General features: G+C 40.0%; 1 protein-coding gene across 1 annotated transcript in view; it reads right to left on the bottom strand.

Moving 5' to 3' along the window:
- Nucleotides 1-21,007, bottom strand: part of ADGRA1 (adhesion G protein-coupled receptor A1) — a 313,459-nt gene that overhangs the window by 132,924 nt on the left and 159,528 nt on the right. The window contains exons 10-12 of the mRNA XM_081189457.1: nucleotides 20,122-20,271; nucleotides 17,930-18,091; nucleotides 13,954-14,157 (exon numbers count right to left, since the gene is read on the bottom strand). Of these exons, the coding sequence (XP_081045583.1) occupies nucleotides 13,954-14,157; nucleotides 17,930-18,091; nucleotides 20,122-20,271 (516 nt within the window). The remainder of the gene's footprint in view (nucleotides 1-13,953; nucleotides 14,158-17,929; nucleotides 18,092-20,121; nucleotides 20,272-21,007) is intronic.

Below are 21,007 nucleotides of genomic sequence, written 5' to 3'. Positions count from 1 at the left end.
CTATTTATAGTAAAGGAACACAATTCATTGCTATCTTGTCTATCCATAATTCATAGCCTGCAGTCTGCTTTAGATTTAGAGCAAGTGGTAAATGCACCCTCCACTCGTGTTCTTGCTGCACAGGGAGGTCTTTTTAAAAATCCATTACAGGGATTAATGGTAGCAAACATCTAAGAATACTTTCTTTGATAGCAGGTTCGATTCATTAAAGACTGGTGATGATATAGATTTTCGCAGTTACACACAGACTCAGGGGTCTATATTTATCAACAACCAAAGCACCTTCATTTCTAGCACTAGGAAAGAAAGTACCATAAACACAGCATTAAATAAAAAACCTAGTAAGTGCTCATTTTAAATTAATAGCATAAAAGGGGCAATATGGGCAAAGTACTTTATATTTCATTTCTAATTCTAGTCTAGTTAATTTTCTAGACAATGCACATCTCCAGCTCCAATACTGCAGTTTAGAGTTTTCAATCTCAATTTATTCAAAGTGCAGAAAATGCATTTTGCTGACACAGTACATTTTAAGCCCCTTTCCCCATATCATACCTCCTCCTTCTAAAGATCTGAGGGTTTTAGGGAACGCTTAGAAATGTACATGCATAGAATCTGCTTAACCCCAGGATGTGTGACTCAAGTAATGGAATATTTCCCCATTACACTAGGGATGGGGACAGTGCTGGATTTACGTATAAGCTAAACAATCTATAGCTTAGGGCCCCACTCTCTTGGGGAGCCCCAAAAAAATTAAAGGGGAAAAAACTGGATGTACATTTCCAAAATATAAGATAAAAAACAAATAAAATAAAACCTACATTCAGCAACAGTGTTTTGTGTTGTTCAGGTCCAAAAATTACCATATAGCATATATTCAGCACAAGAAACAGTGACAATTTGTTGTTGACTAAGGACAGCTGGGTGTATAAAGGGCCCCACTACCTTCAGTAGCTTAGGCCCTCATCAAACCTAAATCCAGTCCTGGATGGGGAATGTGTGGCCCTCCAGATGTTGTTGAACTGACTCCCTTCCTCTTGGACCATTGGCCATGCCGAATGGGGCTGACGAATGTTGAAGACTAACAACATTTGTAAGGCCACATGCCCCTCACCCCTGCCTTATAAAGATAGAGCTGGGGCAATTATTCTTGCATTAATGTGGGGCCTATCACAACCAATGTTACCCTTTCCACTGCAGAAGGCAAAATGCCAACATCAGCTTTAGCCATTGTGATGCCTTCCTGGTGTCTTGGACTATAATTCCTACCAGTCCCAATCAACACTGCTGCTGTAATGCAAAACATTGGGGGTGGCAGGGAGTGCGGAGCTTGGCAAAGGTTCATCTAGATTGCCTCTCTTCCCCCCACCAATTAGCAATCTTCTCTTCTTCACCACCTCCAGACACCAAGATCTAGTCCCCATTAGATCATTTAACACTGCAGGCGAGGATGCGGGAGAGAGACTTCTCAGTGGCTGCCCCCAGACTTTGGAACTCCCTCCCTAGAGAAGCTATACTGGCTCCCTCTTTGCTGTACTTCGGCTGGGAGGTGAAGACTTTCTTGTTCCAACAAGCTGTTGGGAATTGACAGCTTCTACTTAAAGGTCCAGTGCCGTGCTGTTTTATTGTGATGACTGGTATGTTTTAAAGAGATTTTATATTTGGATATGGCTTAAATTCTATTACTGTTCAATTGTTTTCTTTAAACAAATTTGCATTGGTTTTTAAATACAAATACAATAACCACTAAACACTTACCCAGCAGTACAGCTAATGGTGTTTCTTTCATCCATTGTCTCTAGACATACTAATAATTGGTTTTTTCTGTTTTTACCAATTCTTGTTTTTATCTGTAAGTCGCCTTGTGTCCCATCAGGGAAAAAGGTGGGGTATAAATATAATAATAATAATAATAATAATAATAATAATAATAATAATAATAATAATAATAATTAATTGCAGCTCCTCCATACAAAAACAACAACCAACCAACCTTTCACATAGTAAACTAGATTCAGGGGGAAAGCCTAGCCTTTGTTTTACCTGCAGCAGTTGTTATAGGGTACCACTATTTTACATTTTCAGCATTAAGCAAAATAAAGAGATGCCCCCCCTACATTAAAAAGGAGCCCTTTCTCAATGTGTGGCACAGATATCAAGTTATTTTTCTTTCCATCAGCTCATCAGCATACAAAGGAGCTGAATGGCATCTAAAATTTGGTTGTGAACCTGCATATTCATTTTGCAACTTAAATCCTTGCCCTAGGAAAACTTTCAATCAGAGAGAGTTATCTGAAGGCTCTTGCATTACTATTGATCCTGTTTGTGCAATATTACAATAGATACCATTAATTTTACTCGAAATGCATGTTCTAAAAGCTAATCTACTGCATTATTGTTACAATGTCAGCATGTTTATTATCAAATTTTTCTTAATTAGAATATGGGCTATTATTTACCATCACATTGCACATGAAGGAGTTTTGCAATTTAGCTTTCTTGCCTCATGATAAATAAATCACCTGGATAATGCATTTGGGGAAATCTTGCAAGCAGCTTTTACATTAGTGCAAATGATACAAGTCTTAACACAATATTTTGAATAATGAAGAGACAGCAAAATCAATGGATTAAGAATATTGTAACAAGTTTTATGAAATCAATGTGGCATTGTATATGAAAAGTACACTCTGCGACTTTTAAAGAGGTAAATCAGGGTGGTGTACATAAAAGCTGGGATTTCACAATCCTCTATTAAATTGTCAGATTCACTGGGTTGCATCTAACTAAGCCCTACTCAGAGTAGACTCATTGATATTAAGAGATCTAAGTTACACACGTCCATATTCTTCAGTGGGTCTGGTCTGAGTTGAACTAGCACAGGATGCAAACCCTTAAATGGGTCGTTCCATATCAAGTGATCCAACTTCTTTACCTTATATCATCCAATTTTGTTTGATATGCATTTTGTTGTACTTCATCAAATGAAGTACTCACAAGAGTTCTTTCAAAGCATTAATTCTATCATGTGATAGCAAGCTATCACTCCTTTGGAACACATTTTTAAAAGAAAAGCCTGACTAGTTTCTCAGACACCTTTTAATTGAATACCTTTCTAAAGAAATGCCCAAAGCAACTGATATTATAGTTGAAGTCTTGTTTATTCTGTTATATTTTACTCCAAGAAGACCCATTTATCCTAAATAGAATCCAGTAAGGCAGACATGTATGTACACTCGTGTGTGTGTGTGTGTGTGTGTGTGTGTGTGTGATCCCGTTGAGATCGCAAGAAGAAATTTTTCAGGTAGCTCTTAGAAATATTAAATAATCAATACATTTTTAAAAGATTTTTTTAAATTTCTAAAAAAACCCCCTAAAATCACTTTCTAAATTTTAAAATTTTGTAACTTAACTTTAAAATTTAGAGTAAGTCCATCATGTGACATATATTAAAGCCCATGAAGTTCCGAAGAGATCGGTGTTTTTAGTTTTGATGTATCTGGATACTGAGTTTCAAAATGCGTTTTATTGGTTGCTTATATTATGTTAAGAATTGCCCCGAGGCTTTTACAGTGTGGAAGGATATCAACTCCAAAATTAATAAATAAGGTTGAAATCCTATTCCTGCTTACTTGGGAATAAGTCCCATTGAATAAAGTAGGGCTTGGTTTTGAGTAAACATGTATATGATTACACTGTACATTAAGTAGGAAGTCTGTCGTTCTTTTTCATTGACCAGCATGATTTGATAGTTACTAGAGGTCATGCTATTTTGCATTAAGTAGCTGGATGAGAATGGAAAGCAGAACTGAATACCCTCAATTACCTCTTTGTACTAAGCAGCAGCCTTTTTAGAAGGCTGGGCTATGGTCTAACCCAGTGGTACCCAGCTGGTGATCTGTGAATCCAAGGATCCCAGGGGGTCCATGGCATAATTCACATAACAAAAACAACAGTAGAGGTATCAATATAACTGTTGATATATACAAAAGATATATCAATTTTTTCAAAAGTAGGGGCTCCAAGGGTTGTGTTTTGAAAAACAGGGGGTCTGCAGCAGTTAGCCAATGGGGAACCACTGGTCTAACCTCAAGCAAACGGAGATATGAATGGAATTATTTGAAGGATGGTGTGGTTATAGTAATTACTCCAAGGAACTGTGCATGCCACAACAGAGTAATGCACTTTGCATCAAGTGAATCCCCTGACACAGGCGCAAAAAGTTCTGCTGCAGGGCTGAATATACTACCAATGAATAAAGCGAAAATTGATGAAAAGAGCTTTGCTTATTTAGAATGCAAAGCAATTTTGGAGTGGATTACATCATTTCAGTGAAGTGACTTCTTTAGGCAGATCATTGCCTATCCCGTGTGTGTGAATTTATAAATAAGATAGTTGCACACTACAGTGCAGAATACAAATATGACACAGCGGCCACAGTTTCTCCCATATTTTCATAGGCTCATTACTTGACTGCAAAAAAACCAATGCACTCTGCAGTGAAATCTGAACACTAGTTCATCACTTTTAAAAATGTATTTAATTTTAAGAAGTGTGTTGGCTCCCATCTGTTGACATCTCACTGACACTTCATAGTTCAACATGCTTCGTTTCATTAGTGTGGAAAAATAGTACTGCAGTTATCATTCATGAGTTATGGAGGTTTGTTAAATACAACGAGCTGCAAAAAAACCCTTTATTCTAGTTCATGCTTTCTGGCTCTTTCTTTGATAGTACAGCAGCTTGTATATCCACTAACAAATATAAAGTAGGTGGAGAACGCCACCATTCTTGCTTAACTGCAAACTGTGCAGAGTTTGTAAAGCCGCAGGTGACCATAACTAGGCACCAGAGAAAGAGATCACTATGGACATAAGTGGGATTACAGTACCCTTAGACCTTGTAAACATGATATATTTTGCAGCATTATAGCAGTGCAGCACCTATGTGATTGACAGACATACTGTTGCATCCTCAACATTAATAAGAATTTTGTCACTGATGCAAAGGCAGAGCTGGCCTTGATACCTCTATATTGTTTTCTATAATGTCATACAGTCACCCACAATAAGGTCTTATTCCAATATATAAAGCAAACATCTAAGCGGAGAGAGACAAATACAATGAAACGAGGCAGGGTGCCTGTGTCTCCACAAAATCTCTGTCTGTTATTATTAGACATGTGATTACTACTGAGAGATAAAATCAATACTAATATCATTTGCGTAGGTCAGCTCAATACTAAAAAACATTTGTGCATGGCTACAAGCTTGCAGGAAATATATCAGCCTGAAAAGATTAAATAATTTTCCTTCAACGTAACGCCGTACTGATATTTCTAAATTCAGCATATGTATGATATATACATGGCTTCTAACTAGGGATATATATATATAAAATAGACAATAGTTCTGAGGTCTGAGGTAATGATATGTCAAAGAAAAGCAAGTGTACAAAAGGGCAGAAGTCTACATATTTTTGCAGTGTCAATGTTATTACTGAGCTGTCCCTAAGTTAAACTTAATATGAACAAACAGCTGAATTGCAGCAAAACCATAGCCTACTAAAACTGGTTGAAAAGTTCCATAGCCAACCATTATGGAGGCTTCCTTGTGTCCCAAAAGAATGTTAAGCAAAGCCAGTGTAGGAGAAGATAGCAGACAATTGAATTGCATAACGTTTTGTTAACTTTATTAGAACCAACCGAAATGTACTGTCCAGTTGGATTTTGGAACTTGAGAACTTTAAAAATGTACCCTTCCTGCTCATCACATTTATAGATGAAATATAAATTTAGCATCAGCATTTGAATATTTGTACTCTGCAGTTCAAAAGCACGCCAGTGCAAGTAGATAAATAGGTACCGCTGCGGCAGGAAGGTAAATGGTGTTTCCATGTGCTCTGGCACTCATCATGGTCCTCCGTGCGCCAGTAGTGGCTTAGTCATCCCAGCCGCATTGCATAATAATAATAATAATAATAATAATAATAATAATAATAATAAATTTTATTTATATCCCGCCCTCCCCAGCCGAGGCTGAGCTCAGGGCGGCTAACAACAATCAAAATAATCCAATGTTCTAAAAACATTTCATTATAAAACTTAATTAAAATCAAATTGATGGCAACCATTAAGCAAAATTCTGTGCAGATTGCCAGAGGAGGGGGTCAGGCTGCGCTCTGACCAAAGGCCTGGTGGAACAGCTCTGTCTTACAGGCCCTGCGGAAAGATGTCAAGTCCCGCAGGGCCCTAGTCTCTTGTGACAGAGCGTTCCACCAGATTGGAGCCGCGGCCGAGAAAGCCCTGGCTCTAGTTGAGGCCAGCCTAACCTCTCCGTGGCCTGGGATCTTCAAGATGTTTTTATTTGCAGACCGTAAGTTCCTCTGTGGGACATACCAGGAGAGGCGGTCCCGTAGGGTTTCCCCAGCCACTCTGGGCGGCTTCCAACAAAACACTAAAATACAATAACCTATTAAACATTAAAAGCTTCCCTAAACAGGGCTGCCTTTAGATGTCTTCTAAAAGTTTGGTAGTTATTTTTCTCTTTGACATCTGCATGAACGAGAAAGCTGTCTGGGGACACACACAAGCTCCCTCAGCGAGAAATGTAAGATGAGCGCCCCACCCCATAATTGCCTTTGACTGGACTTAACCATCCAGGGGTCCTTTACATTTACTGCTCTGGTATATGTAAGGAAATCTCTATGTGGGACAAGAAGCTACAGTTAGAACTGGATATGGAACAACTGATTGGTTCAAAATTGGGAAAGGAGTATGACAAGGCTATATATTGTCTCCCTGCTTATTTAACTTATATGCAGAATTCATCATGCAAAAGGCTGGGCTGGATGAATCCCAAACTGGAATTAAGATGGAAGAAATATCAACAACCTCAGATATGCATATGACACAACCTTGACGGCAGAAAGTGAGGAGGAATTAAAGAACCTTTTAATGAGGGTGAAAGAGGAGAGCGCAAAATATGGTTTGAAGCTCAACATAAAAAAAAAACGAAGATCATGGCCACTGGTCCCATCACCTCCTGGCAAATAGAAGGGGAAGAAATGGAGGCAGTGAGAGATTTTACTGAGTGCTCACTGGAAGGACAGATCCTGTTGCTGAGGCTCCAATACTCACATGAGAAGAGAAGACTCTCTGGAAAAGACCCTGATGTTGGGACAGATTGCGGGCACAAGGAGAAGGGGACAACAGAGGACGAGATGGTTGGATAGTGTTCTCGAAGCTACCAGCATGAGTTCAACCAAACCGCGGGAGGCAGTGGAAGACAGGAGTGCCTGGCGTGCTCTGTTCCATGGGGTCACAAAGAGTCAGACACGACTAAATGAGTAAACAACAATAAATATATAAGGAAGGAAATGCTGGACATAATTTCAGGCAGGTCTCAGTGAGTGGGAAAGGAAAAGTCTTACTTTTCTTTTGATAGGCCATATCAGACCAAGGTGAGTGAACCATCACATGAATTCTTTAAAAGCCAAGCACGGCCTATTCTTCCAGACCATGTATCTCGCAGTAGTTAAAATTAAAGCCAAGAAATGCATACATTCCTTTTTTTGAGTTTTCAGTTCTATTGCTATTAATGGTTTCTTTTTCCACTGTGAGAATGTGCTTTTGATTTGTCAAGCTGCATTACAAGAGATGTCTTTATAGCGAATGTTTCAAGCTGAACTGGTTTTATAAATTTATGCAGAAAGCACAAAGCAGAACCCTACAGAACATTGATGAGGATATGGCTGGGATCCAGCAACATCTAGTGCAAGCAAAAAGGTGCTTCTGCTCAAGCAAGGGGGATCCACACTTTTCACTGATTTCCCTTTCACCTGCAATCTTGCAGCCATACCCCACAACTTCCCTGTGAGCCCACAACCTGGCGGTCAATATGAGCTTTTTTAAAAATACAGAGTAAAAGAGAAGTTAGGAAGCCTAGTTTAGTCCTGGTTAAGGAAGTTTTTAATGTTTTAATGTTTGATCTTTTGTCATGTTTTTAATGTTCTGTTGGAAACTGCCCAGAGTGGCTGGGGAAACCTAGCCAGATAGGCGTGGTATTATTATTATTATTATTATTATTATTATTATTATTATTATTATTATTATTATTATTATTATTATTCCATTGGAGGAGAAATGGTGCTCATGATTATTAGGATCAAATGCTTTAAAAACAGTACTATGCATGCCTACATGTTTATATTATTTTTGAATTTAATTTTATTGCTACTTGAATGTTTAAGGGCAAAAAAGGGGCATGACTTAATTAACGTGGCAGCTGAGAACCAGTGTTGCACTTTAATTTTGAATCATAAAAAGTCAATACACTGTTTTAAAGTTTGAATATCAAGCCAGCCTGAAAATAAGACTGTAAGTAAGGCCTTCTCTCTAATGGATACAGTCATAGAAATTCTAGGCCATAATCCAAAGATCCATATGTGCAATTGTGTAGAAATGAAAACTGCACTGCACACTGCTCTGTCTTACACATCCAATATTGGTACAGCCTACTACACTTGCAAGGTAAAATAAGTCTAGAATAAATAACTAAGTATGCCAGACAACTTAACCACCAATGCATTGTTTCTGTGATTTATGCCTTCGTATTATCAAGTAGGAAAGGTTTTCAGATGTACACTAGCTGTACCTGGAGCTTAAAAAGAGGTTGAGAGTTAAGGATCCACCCTAACCATAAAGAAGAATATCAAAACCTAAGCCTAGAAATCCTTTCTACCTTCAAGGAGCAGACTAGGTCACAGCACAGGCCCTGATCCTGCACACACAATGTTTACCGAATTACTGTGTGTGTGTGTGTGTGTGTGTGTGTGTGTGTGTTTGTGTCTTCACAGCAGTATTTTACCAATAGATTACACTATACCATTGTTTCAATATTGCACAAGGGAGCTGTTACAGAGGCATAAGTAGAAAGATCTAAGACTGTTGGCACAGGGAATGGCAAGAAATAACTTGGGTTATACTGGTTTGCTCAGAAGTCACTAACAGTTCTAATATTTTAGAGTATAATAAAATACACTTCAGTCATTTCATTTTTTGCTCAGCTTCATTCATCTGTCAACTGTTATGATACCTGAGCATATAAAATACTGGTGCTAATTTAGCCTGCTGAATGTGTTCTCAGAAAACTCACGGGACATATATTTATGTCCCAAAATGTGGCATAGTGTGGGTCTTATGGTAATGCTGCATATGCTGCTTTAAAAATGTGCTCTGGAATAAAGATTTATCCCTTTTAGAGCCATTCTGTGCCCAATAAGCAGAGGACGCTTTTGCCCTGCGGTGCTGGGGCCCATAGACTGCAGCAAAATAGTGGGCAAGGTTTTGCCCAGTATCTTCTCTGAGTGATGGGCTCATGAGAAAAAGCTGCCCCATGAGCCCTTGCTGCTGAGGGGAGGGAAAACCTATATAAGGTTGCTTCCTCTAGAGCTCACAGCCAGTTTGCTATGAAAGCTTCCTGCCTGCCCACCCTCGGGTTAGAACCTTCACTGAGCAATGCTGGGTCACTGGTTTACAGGGCTGGAAATGATTCCCCCTTCTTCTCAACCTGATTGGCACGTCATTGGGGTTTTTCTGCTTTTTCCTCAGTGAAATTATGGCTTTTCTTTGTTAGGCGGAAGAACATTGTTCGTATGAGATCAGAAATGAACATTGGTCAGGATCAACATAGTATTGGTGGGTGGCCCATAAGAAGCCTGAGGGGAGGATTGACCATGGCAAATCCAAGTGTTGGTTTGGTATTTACCTGGTTGGAATCTGCACCCTGATACCCCAGTGAGAACTTGCTTGCCAGTGTGGTGTAGTGGTTAAGAGGGGTGGACTTGTAATCTGGGGAACCGGGTTCGCATCTCCACTCCTCCACATGCAGCTGTTGGGTGACCTTCAGCTAGTCACACTTCTTTGAAGTCTCTCAGCCCCACTCACCTCACAGAGTGTTTGTTGTGGGGGAGGAAGGGAAAGGAGAATGTTAGCTGCTTTGAGACTCCTTCGGGTAGCGATAAAGCGGGATATCAAATCCAAACTCTTCTTCTTCTCTTCTTGCTTGGCTTGCACCATGGCAAGGTTCAACACTGGCCAACTCCCAGCATACAGGTTTGAAGAGATCCAAACCCAGCGGATCCATTCCATCAACACGGGGCTTGTGGAATGATGAACTGATCCTTGGGACCCAATGCCATGCCAACCCTTGCCTTGCCTGCTGCTGTCAATAAGATTTAGCCTGATTTTATCCCACCACCGTTGCACGGTCTGGTTATTTGGCTGCTCTCATGGGTCACATAATGTGCCTGCCTGGGCAAATTCCTTCATAGAGTACCTTGTAAGTAGCAAATTTTGCATACAATCTGTTTCCTGGCTTGGATAATCATTTGAGGCTTCATAAAACATGGCTTATAAAGTGGGAACAAGGTTTGGGGTTAAGCACGCTTTCCTCATGATGGCTTTAGGACTAAGGGTGGCAGTTCCCATGGGGTTTTCCATCCGGACACTGCTGACCCTCACACCTGCTTAGCTTCAGCAAAGTGGCAGCCTCATCATAAACCTATGGACCAGAGTGAAGAATTCCACACTCCAGACTGCTACCCTGGCTCCGCCCACCTGCCTGCCCCTGAGTGGGCAGTTCCAATTTTATGGTTTAGGCAGAATATCCCATCATCCATAGCAGCCGGCCAGGGATGGATCTAAAGGGCAGTTGCAAAAGAGACATTTTATCAGCTCTGGGGAAATCGGAGGAAGCCTGTGATGGGCCACAACTGCCACCCACCCTGGAACCAGATAAGTAGCCATTGCCAGAAGTCATCCAAGAAGCATATAACAATGTCAGAATCATCTCCCCCACAATGGGAAACTATTGTGTAAAAGTTTTTGTTTCTGTTTTTCAATAAATGCAGCTCAGAGCTTTCACACGGATCACCAACAAAAGGAATACTTTGTTACTGAAACAAACATTTGCCCTTTCTGCCACTTTTCATTTTCTTTTTATGCAGCTTTAGTGTTCCTTTGGTTTTGGTTTTATGATAAGGAAATAATAAAGATTTTACTAATTCGGTATTTTGATAAAACTAATTTTGCATGTGTGGTGACTTTGAGATAAATGGATGCAGGCAACTGTCTTGTCGTCGTCACCACCCCACCCCCCACCCCAATGAGAACAGTTAGAAAATCAATGAATTATGAAATTATGCAAACATAACTGTTTCACATACTTTAAGAAGACCTGCTATAGCAGCAAGGCATAACATGGATTCCAGTTTCACTGAATATTCTGAATTAAACTTTACCTTTTCAATTATGGAACCAAAAAAAGGGCTTTCTGTTGTACTTTTCTGAAAATGTCACCTGCAAAATATTTAGTTCACTGAAACAAGTCATGACAATCCAAGCCTGGCCAAAAAATTGGCTTGGACGTTTTCAACAAACATGGGCAAAAACACGGAAGAAAAGATTAAACTTTGCTAAAGCTCTTTATATAGCGATATACTGCCAAGTTTTTATGCAAACAAAATGTTCTGCCACAGGTTAAGATAAGATGCCTGGCATGGTCTTGGGTAGGAAGGGAATCTAATCACTTGTTTTCCATTTTTGCTTTGTCATAAGAAAAAGAAAGAGGCATCAGTACTTGGCAAGCAAACATATTGGGAGAAAATGTTAATTTTCTGTACCTGAAAAATATGAACAAATGTTTTGCTCTGGTTACAACACACAACAGCACTTAGAAATGAGATGGCACAATTCCCTGGCTGGCTGGTTGGCATTGGCCTCTGTGGCTTGCTTGAAGAACAAGGTCGTAGCAGAGAGAAAAGTGGAAAGAACATCCAACACAGCGCTAGATCATCCCCACCTTCTCTCTGTTTTACTCCTGTAGTCCCTGGCACCAGTGAAACCATTTAACGTGGCACATGGACAATCTCCTAAAATGGGAAGATTTCCTCCTGCAACAGCAACATGAGAATGAAGGATACTGGTATAATGGGGAAGAGACTGCAGTGCCGCCTCCAAACTAGAGTGCTGTGTGCTCATCCAAGTTACTGGGTCTCCATCCTCACTGTCTTTGCCTAAAGCCAAGTAGGGCCTACAGCACCTGACATAAAATGTTTCCTTGTTTTTAACATGCATTGCGGTTGGCTTGCTTTTTAAATACATTTCCTCCCCCCCCCCCTTTTCATTTACATCCCACCTTTTTCTCAAGGTGATGTACATGGTTCCCCCCCCCCATTCATCTAATCCCCACAACAACCCTGGGAGGTATGGAGTGAATCACAGAATTGGAGAATTGGAAGGGGCCCTGAGGGTCATCTAGTCCAACCCCTTGCAATGCACAAATCCTGCCCACAGCCATCTCTGTGTGGGCTCTAGCCTCCAACCTCCTGGTTAAACAGCCAGATGTATTGGCCCATTGTGCCACAGGGTTGATTAAAATAAAATCTTAATCCAAGATTGCATTCAACTGAACTAGCATGAAGAAACATCAGTAGGAAGGATAGGATATCCATCCTCCTCAAAAACAGGACCATTTTGAATACTTTCTAAAAGATTACAGAAAATATATGCAGTATTTCACTTGTTAAGAGCTGTTCTATTATGGCACATCCCGCAATGCTGAGATGTGGCTTTTCAGATGGGTTTTTAAAAAGTAATCACTGAAACAACGGGCGCCACATTTCTCTCAGAAACTGAAAAGCACAGAAGGGTAAAGGAGGGATGACCACATTTAAAGATTTTGAGGAGTTCCAGAACCAGCTTTTCAACATTTGCTTGGGAAATGTTCTATAATACACAGAATACTTCAAAAACTAAGCCTATTAAAATAAGATTCCGTTCAAGGATAACAAGAACTTCAACTTGGAACACTCTAAATTCAATAACACGCTCAACCAAATGCAAAATTCTATTTAGCACTGGATCAGAATCTAATTGTTCTGCTTCATTATTCAATACAAATAATACATCCCACTAAGGAACTCATGTCTGTTTGCTTTCTTAGATTATTTCAGGCCCCATAGATAGATAGATAGATAGATAGATAGATAGATAGATAGATAGATAGATAGATAGTAACAGAACTGCTAATATTATTCGCTACATTTCATAAAATAGAAGTGCCTTTCCAAACATGGTTTAATATTTCTTTGTCACTTGTCTAGCATTGCTCAAATCATCTGAACATATGATGGACCCCCCTTTGCAATTTTTTCAAAGTGCCTCATATAAACATTCAATATACATCATTAAGGAAACAGTACATAACAAACAGGAAATTACATAAAACAATTCCTAATCACAGCTGAAAAAACAGCAGCAAATCCTCTCACAACTAGCAACTCTTTTTCAATATCTGGATGCTTTTATATACTTCTGCTTTCTAGTAAAGGGAAGATAATTCCGATTCCTACATACATTCAATATATACCTACATCCTTTGGCAAAATCATAAACTTGAGACAAAAGCAAAATGTGATTTATATATTTATTCAATATTACTACTACTAATAGATCAAGTGAACCCTGAGTAAACCATACATTTACTCCATAAATTAGACTTAGATGGATTTAATCAGCTTTGGTCCACCTTGTCCCTGGGCCAGGATCAGAATGCCTGCAACTATTTTTGCTGGAGGCCATAGGTTTGATGGCATTTCAGTCCAGTTTACTTTCATACCACAAAAAGTCCCACATGCTTTCACACTATTTTCATTGTTCTCACCATTCAACCAATGCAACATTTAGGATTCAACATCAAGTATTAGGAGTGTGTCCTTAAATCGACGCACACAGTTCTGTAAGAAATATTGCCAATGCACTTGCAAAACCAGAAGGAAGTTCAATTCATCATTTCAGATCACTTATCCTCATTGCTCCAAATGCTGCTTTCAGTGCAAAATGCAAACTATTTTATGTATAAATTCAGTGTATTCTTTGGTTATGCCACTTACCATTGGAGAGAAATTAACCACAGAGGCACTATGACTGCCAGCATTGCACTTAAAATTCAAACGTTGGTCTGTCTCCCTGTTCCCTGTGTTGCGGCTCAGTGACCTGTCTGGATCTGCAGATATTTTCTGGAAGGCAGTGCAAGTCATCCCCATGAAGCTAGATGGCTTGATCATAAAGGCCTCCAGAGCAATATTAAGAGAAACCTGTCAAAACAAATTTGAAGAGCTGGTGTAGTTTTAACATATTTTTACAGGCAATAACTTATATAAAATCTACATTACGTATTTGCATATGCTGTACTATACCTGTACACACAAACACACATACATAATGCATCACGAAACACCATTCATGTGCACCCATAAAGTTACATAACTTGTAGGCTTGCAACACTATTTTTAATTTTTAAAAACGTACAAGGATCTTCTTTTTTAAATGTACAAGGACCTAACACATTTCTTAAATTTTATCTTTACAGAGAAGAATGATATTAACTGGAGTAATTGTATTTTAACAGTCATTAGTTGTTTGTTTTAACAAGATTACTATGGTCAGATGCTCACCACCTTTGAAATGAATGGGAAATGTGCAGGAATTCAGATTGGCAATTTTTTTCTCGCAGTGCTATGGCAGTAATAATTCATATCATATTACTATGGCAACTAAATGTGGTCAAGGAAGGAATAGTTCAAGTTTCTCTAGAGCATCTACAGCCAAATGGATGGTCTCCCTGAATCAAGACACATTTCTCAGTGTTCCATGATGTAAAGTAGCGATTAACGGTGACAGAAGAGGTGAAGTGACAGCACTGGTCAAAAAATATTTTCAGTTTCATTAGCAGGAATCATTTACATCTTCAAGAAGATATGGTCTTTTCATAATAAGAGAGAAATGGAGGCTAGCACAGTCTCAGTGATGCAGTTTGCTTAATTGCTGCTGGCTAGCCTCCAAAATGAACAGCAGTTGTTTGGTATTGTACGAGACTACACAGAGAAGTCTACAGCTTTATTTACAAGTTGAAGTTGACTGTACGCTAATTTGCCTACAGAAAGGGGGGGAGAACATAAAGAATGGCTAAGTAGGATCAAGACAAAGAAGCAGTCTGCCTAATTGTCCGCAAAGGGAGATAGATACCCTTAAACAACAAGAAGAAAAATGACCTGTGGTACTTGACATCTAAAAACATTTACTATCATATCAACATCAGCTTCTGGATAACTACGTCATATATGCATACTACATATACAACATCAACATTAAGGTGCCTCTGTTCCATTTTTTGTGTGTTACTTCTGGCTGGACACACATTGCAGCAGGAAAGAAAATCATTTACTGACTTCAAAAACAAGTGCAAATATGAAAGGGGAATGCAAGGTGAATCAGCTGTACCAATAGTTCCCAGTAGGGCAGATTTTCCAGATAATAGAGAGCCTTCCAAATAGCAGAGATACAGCCAGGCACTCCCGGCATCAATGAAGTATATCACAGTACAAAAGCCAACTATCATCAAGGATAAGAGAGATATCTTGGGAAGAGAAGGTGACAGAACAGAACCATGTGATTTTAGAAGACCACAATAATGATCACAGGCCAGCCACATCACAAGCATCAGCTAGCAGAGCTAAAGGAGAAGGTTCTTGTTTCAACTAGATTGGATGACAAAATGTAGACTTTTTAAGAAGTTGCTGACCACTTAAAGACATTCCACTAATTTTAGGTATCCTCGCTACTTCTTGTTCAGTATGCACAGTGAGGGGGGAAAGTATTTGATCCCCTGCTAAATTTGCCCGTTTGCCCTCTGACGAAGAAATGACCAGTCCATAATTTTAATGGTAGGTTTACTGTAGCTGCGAGAGACAGAATAACAACAGGAAAACCCTTAGAAACCCAGAAGACAAAAGTCAGAGATTGACATGCCCTTCCCTATTATGTGAAAAGCACAGCACAAACTATAGGAAGCTCATTCAGAAAAGGTGCTCTAAGGACTCCTGTTTTTCCTTTCCTTTGATGTGTGAAAGGCAGACTCTAATAGATAAACTATCTAGGTTTCCAATTCGTTGTTTCATACATTGGCATCCAAAGGACGTCTTCTAGATCAGAATTTGTTTTTGCATGTTATCGTCAAGTCTCGCTGAACATCTGCTGCTGTAACATGAAACATGGTAGTCAGAGATAAGAACTGACTTCTAAATGCAAAACTAAATCTGATTATGGATCCTCTGCTACGGCCATATGACATCAGTTATGTCTTTACTACTATTCTGACATATGCAACTAGCTAGAAATCCTAAGTATGGTTCTCCTAAGCAATGCAATCCAAGAAATGCTTTCTGTTCTAACAGAAACTGAGGTTTGGAAGGCTTTTACTCTGAACTATCACTTTATTATTTGATTCATCTTATTAGGGGAAAGTGTGTTCTAATATTTCAAAAACAGTAAAAAGGGCAAACTATTAGTTTAGATCAGTGGTTCCCAAATAGTTAAGTACTGCAGACCCCCTGTTTTCCAAAAGCCAAGCCACGGACTCCCTACTTTTGAAAATGTTGATATCTCTGTGGTAGTTCTTGTTATGTGAATGGTGTCACCATATCCTCCATCATGTCCCAGCACAAAATCAAGCCACTCCTGTGTGGGTCTAATGACTTGCATGTTTTTGGGTGCCCTGCAAAATGGGATGTCCTGGGCAGTTTCTGGGTATGTATCACAGACCCCTGGAGTCTGCAGACTACAAATTGGGAACCACTGGTTTAAAACAACTGGTTAAAGGCAGGAGTGGGCAGAAAGCAAACCTACTGTTCGTTTTCTGGGTGATTTGCAGTAGACTTGCAAAGGTTTGTGACTCTAAATTGTTTAACAGCAGCAGCAGCAACAAAACTACTCTTCTTGCTTAAATTAGGCTATTTAAATGAAGAAAGGTAGTCAGTAGTAGTTTTTGTGTGAAAGGACTGTGAGGTCAGTTAAGTTCTGGCACTGGAAACACATTCCTAGGTTCAGAATATGCTCAGAGGCAGTGGCGTAGCGTGGGTTGTCAGCACCCGGGGCAAGGCAAGTAATTTGCGCCCCCTAACCCGTGGATTTGCGCCCCCTAACCCTAACCCCCAGATGTTGCGCCCGGTGCAGCCGGCCCCCCCTGCACCCCCCATGCTACGCCACTGCTCAGAGGTACCCTGTGTTTTGTTTTGTTTTTAAAAAATGGTTATGCCTTTTGCACCTGGCTCGATTGTAGATCTTAGGGTTTTAGTAAAAAAATAAAATCAAAGTAGCTGTGACAAACTTGAAGTCTAGCCCTATTCTACCTCTACTTTAAAGTACAGTGGTACCTCAAGTTACAAATGCCTCAAGTTACAAACGCTTCAGGTTACAAACTCCGCTAACCTGGAAGAGTTACGTCGAGTTGAGAACTTTGCCCCAGGATGAGAACGGAAATTGTGTACTGGCGGTGCAGTGGCAGCAAGAGGCCCCATTAGTGAAAGCACGTCTCTAGTTAAGAAGAGTTTCAGGTTAAGAACGGACCTCCAGAATGAATTAAGTTCATAACTAGAGGTACCACTGTATATTACTCTCAGCAGAAATAACTAATCCCACAGTAACTACTCTTGGTTGGTGGTGTCAGACTCCTTCTTTCTCTACGTAACTCAGAATATGATTACTACTACTATTAAGTTTTAAAGCTGTGTGTTGTGACAGCCCAAAAAATATGGATCAATCATTTATCTAATATAGATTATCGGTCACACCGTGGTGGTAGTGGGGAAAAAAAGGGAGTAAGTACTAATAATTATTACTGAGTCATTTCTAGGTCCTGATGATGAACACGAGCGCATAAGACAAATGCACTGGGTGCTACAAAATCAGTTGAGATATAAACCAATGCTGTATGCATACCCAGATCTCCCCCCCCCATCCCTCTCTGCTTCTCCCTCCTACTCCCACCTTTTCCATATCAAAAAGCCACAAATAAATCTCAAGAAATACCTTTGATATGACCTGTGTATTACTGGTCAGAGTTTGATTTGCAATATGTTCCACACACTGTACAATCCTGGTACAAGCTTTATCCTCCTTTTGTGCCATCCATAATACATGGTCATTTACCAGCATTATATTGCTGGCAATCTCAACTACAGCATCTGCAAGCTGGTAGGAGGGAAGGGGGAGAAAAAAAGGCATAGTGCAAAGTATTTGACTACTGCACAACAATGACATAAAAGCACAATTGAAAGCAGCTGCATTTAACTGGTCTAGTGAGCATTTCAGGAATTACTAGTTCTTAGAGCATCAACCTAAATCCTGTATTCTGGCTATAAGACTAAATTGATTTCTTATGGATAAGCCTGTCCCCAAGTCAGTGACTATAAAGTCAAAACTATTTCAGAATTATATGAGCCCAAGCAATAATGTTCCATTGACATAAAGTATATCGTACTATGAGTGCTTTACCAGTGATTTGTTCCTCTTCCAGCCCCTGCCCTGACTACAGATGCAATCTAATCCCACTCCATGTGTTCTTTTTCCAAGTTAAGTAAATGTGAGAGAGGGGATAGTGAGGATAAGTGACTAACATCCCTCTCCCAATTGTTCTTCTCATTGCCCTCCATGAGGATGAAGTGGGGGGGGGGAGGCTCCTGTTCTTGTGCAGGATCTCTGTTTTAAATTGTAAATAAATTGTAGTAGTAAATAAATTGCTAGTGTCCCAATTCAGTTGTGAGGTCAAACACAACTTGAGATATGGGTTGTGCTACAATATGTAGTGACTATGTGTATCAGGAATGGGAAACCTAGGGTTCTCCAGATGTTGCTGAACTAAAACTACCATCAGCCTTAATAAGCATGCCCAATGGTTTGGAATGCTGGGCACTGTAGTTCAGCAATATCTGGAGAGCCAAAGGTTCCCCACACCTGATGTAGATTGTCATCATTCTTTTAGTGCCCCCGAAAGGTTTTCACCAAGATGTGTTAAGCATTTCACTACTTTGTAAGGTTCTATTTTTTTGGCGCTGTGGGTTAAACCACAGAGCCTAGGACTTGCCGATCAGAAGGTCTGTGGTCCAAATCCCCGCAACGGGGTGAGCTCCCATTGCTCTGTCCCTGCTCCTGCCAACCTAGCAGTTCGAAAGCACGTCAAAGTGCAGGTAGATCAATAGGCACCACTCTGGTGGGAAGGTAAATGGCGTTTCCGTGTGCTGCTCTGGTTCGCCAGAAGTGGCTTAGTCATGCTGGCCACATGACCCGGAAGCTGTACGCTGGCTCCCTTGGCCAATAAAGCGAGATGAGCGTCGAAACTCCAGAGTCGGTCACGAATGGACCTAATGGTCAGGGGTTCCTTTACCTTTACTATTTTTTAATACCATGTTGAGGCCTTGCCTCTTTTTTGCTCTTTGGGTTTGGTACTGATCCTCTTTTTCCCCCTTCATAAACTATGGGGAATGCATGCCCACTTTGGGTCACTGTTTCAATTACCTATGAAGGCACCATGAATGTTGGAGAAAGCAGATGTCTAGAAGTATCAAAATATATGAAGCACATCATACCAGCTTGCAGCCAAAATATTGTTCACGGCAATAATAGTAAATAGGATTAGAACTCTTGTGATATTTCAAGAACTGCCTTCATTTCAACCTTAATGAAGAAGCTGTGTATAAAACAGAACAAAAAGACCCCCTACACACACTAGATCCATACAATGGGGTATTAGGTCCAGCATCTTGTTTCCAGCTGTAACTAGACATAGCATCTGGGAGGCAAGCACAAGGTCTGAAAGAGACAGCCTTTCCCCACCAGTAGTAACTACCCTAACCATAATCTGTCCTGCAGCCCTCTATGTATCCTGAAAATCAGCTCCAGAAGAATGAAGAATCCTCTGGAGTAAATTTTGGGGGTATGGAAGGAGAAGAAGCCCATTTAAACAAGTGGAATTGTGTTTGTATAGCACTGGATATAATTATAATTGGATAAAATTAACCCTATATAATTATTGTTGTACTGAAAAAAAATTCTAATTCAAATGAAATTAAGAATGTGCATACTGGTTGAAAAGCCACAACTTTTGTCTCTTAAAATACAGAAATTTACTGCTGGGTATTTGGTACTAAATTTAAGATTATGCCTCTGTTCTTTGTTTTTCAGCTTCCAACAGTCACATATTCATTAGTAAGACAGTATCTTACATCTTTTATTTCATCCATATATATGATTAGCTTTTCCAGCATGTAAGCCAAATAGATAATGTCCTCCTTATCTGAAAAGTTGGCAGCATCTCTTGTGTAGGTTGCAAGCTGATGGGAAAATTCAAGTGCATTGGTGGAGTTAAGATGCATCTGGAAATAGAATACAAAAAAATAAAATAAATGCTGCCTATAAAACACAGCCAAATGTTAAACCCCAGTTGCACTTTACAAAATAAACAAATTCAGTCTTACAGATGAAAAATGTCATTCATGCAAAAATTCAGTCTCAATCTTCAGCCCTTTACAGGGTAAAATACTTGCTACAAACAAGGCTGTGCGCAGTTAAGTCATCAGGTAACTTTTACACCTTGGTGCCACTAGCACTGATCCTGCTTCACTAGTTTGCTAACTGAACAGATGTATTAAGGTCAGATATCATGAGCATCTAGAACAGGAGTGGGGAATGTATTAAGGTCAGATATCATGTGTGAATCTAGAACAGGAGTGGGGAAACTTTGGCCCTCCAGATGCTGGTGAACAACTTCCATCAGTCCTAGCAAACACAACCAATGCCCAGGGGTGAGGGGAGTCATAACTCAACATCATCTGGAAGGCCAAAGTTTGCAGGCCCAGGTGCACTAAGCCCTCTGCCAGGGCCAGGAATTCAAAGAAAGCAATGAAACACAGGACAGCCATGTTGGGATAAAATCCAACCACAACTTTATTGATTACAGATGTAAGTAGGTTTGGTGTAGGCATTGGGTATGTATCTGGAATCAACCAACCCGTCTGCTAGCTGATTATTGGGGTTGCCCTATGACATACATCAAATTGGGGCGATCCCTTCAGCAGCACCATCCTGGGGGGGGGTGCTATGGCCCTTTGG

This window comes from Podarcis bocagei (assembly GCF_964188305.1).
Source record: "Podarcis bocagei genome assembly, chromosome: 4".
In the NCBI taxonomy this organism is placed as follows: domain Eukaryota; kingdom Metazoa; phylum Chordata; class Lepidosauria; order Squamata; family Lacertidae; genus Podarcis; species Podarcis bocagei.
Note: the sequence above shows the minus strand (reverse complement) of the source record. Positions and strands in the feature narration are given on the sequence as shown.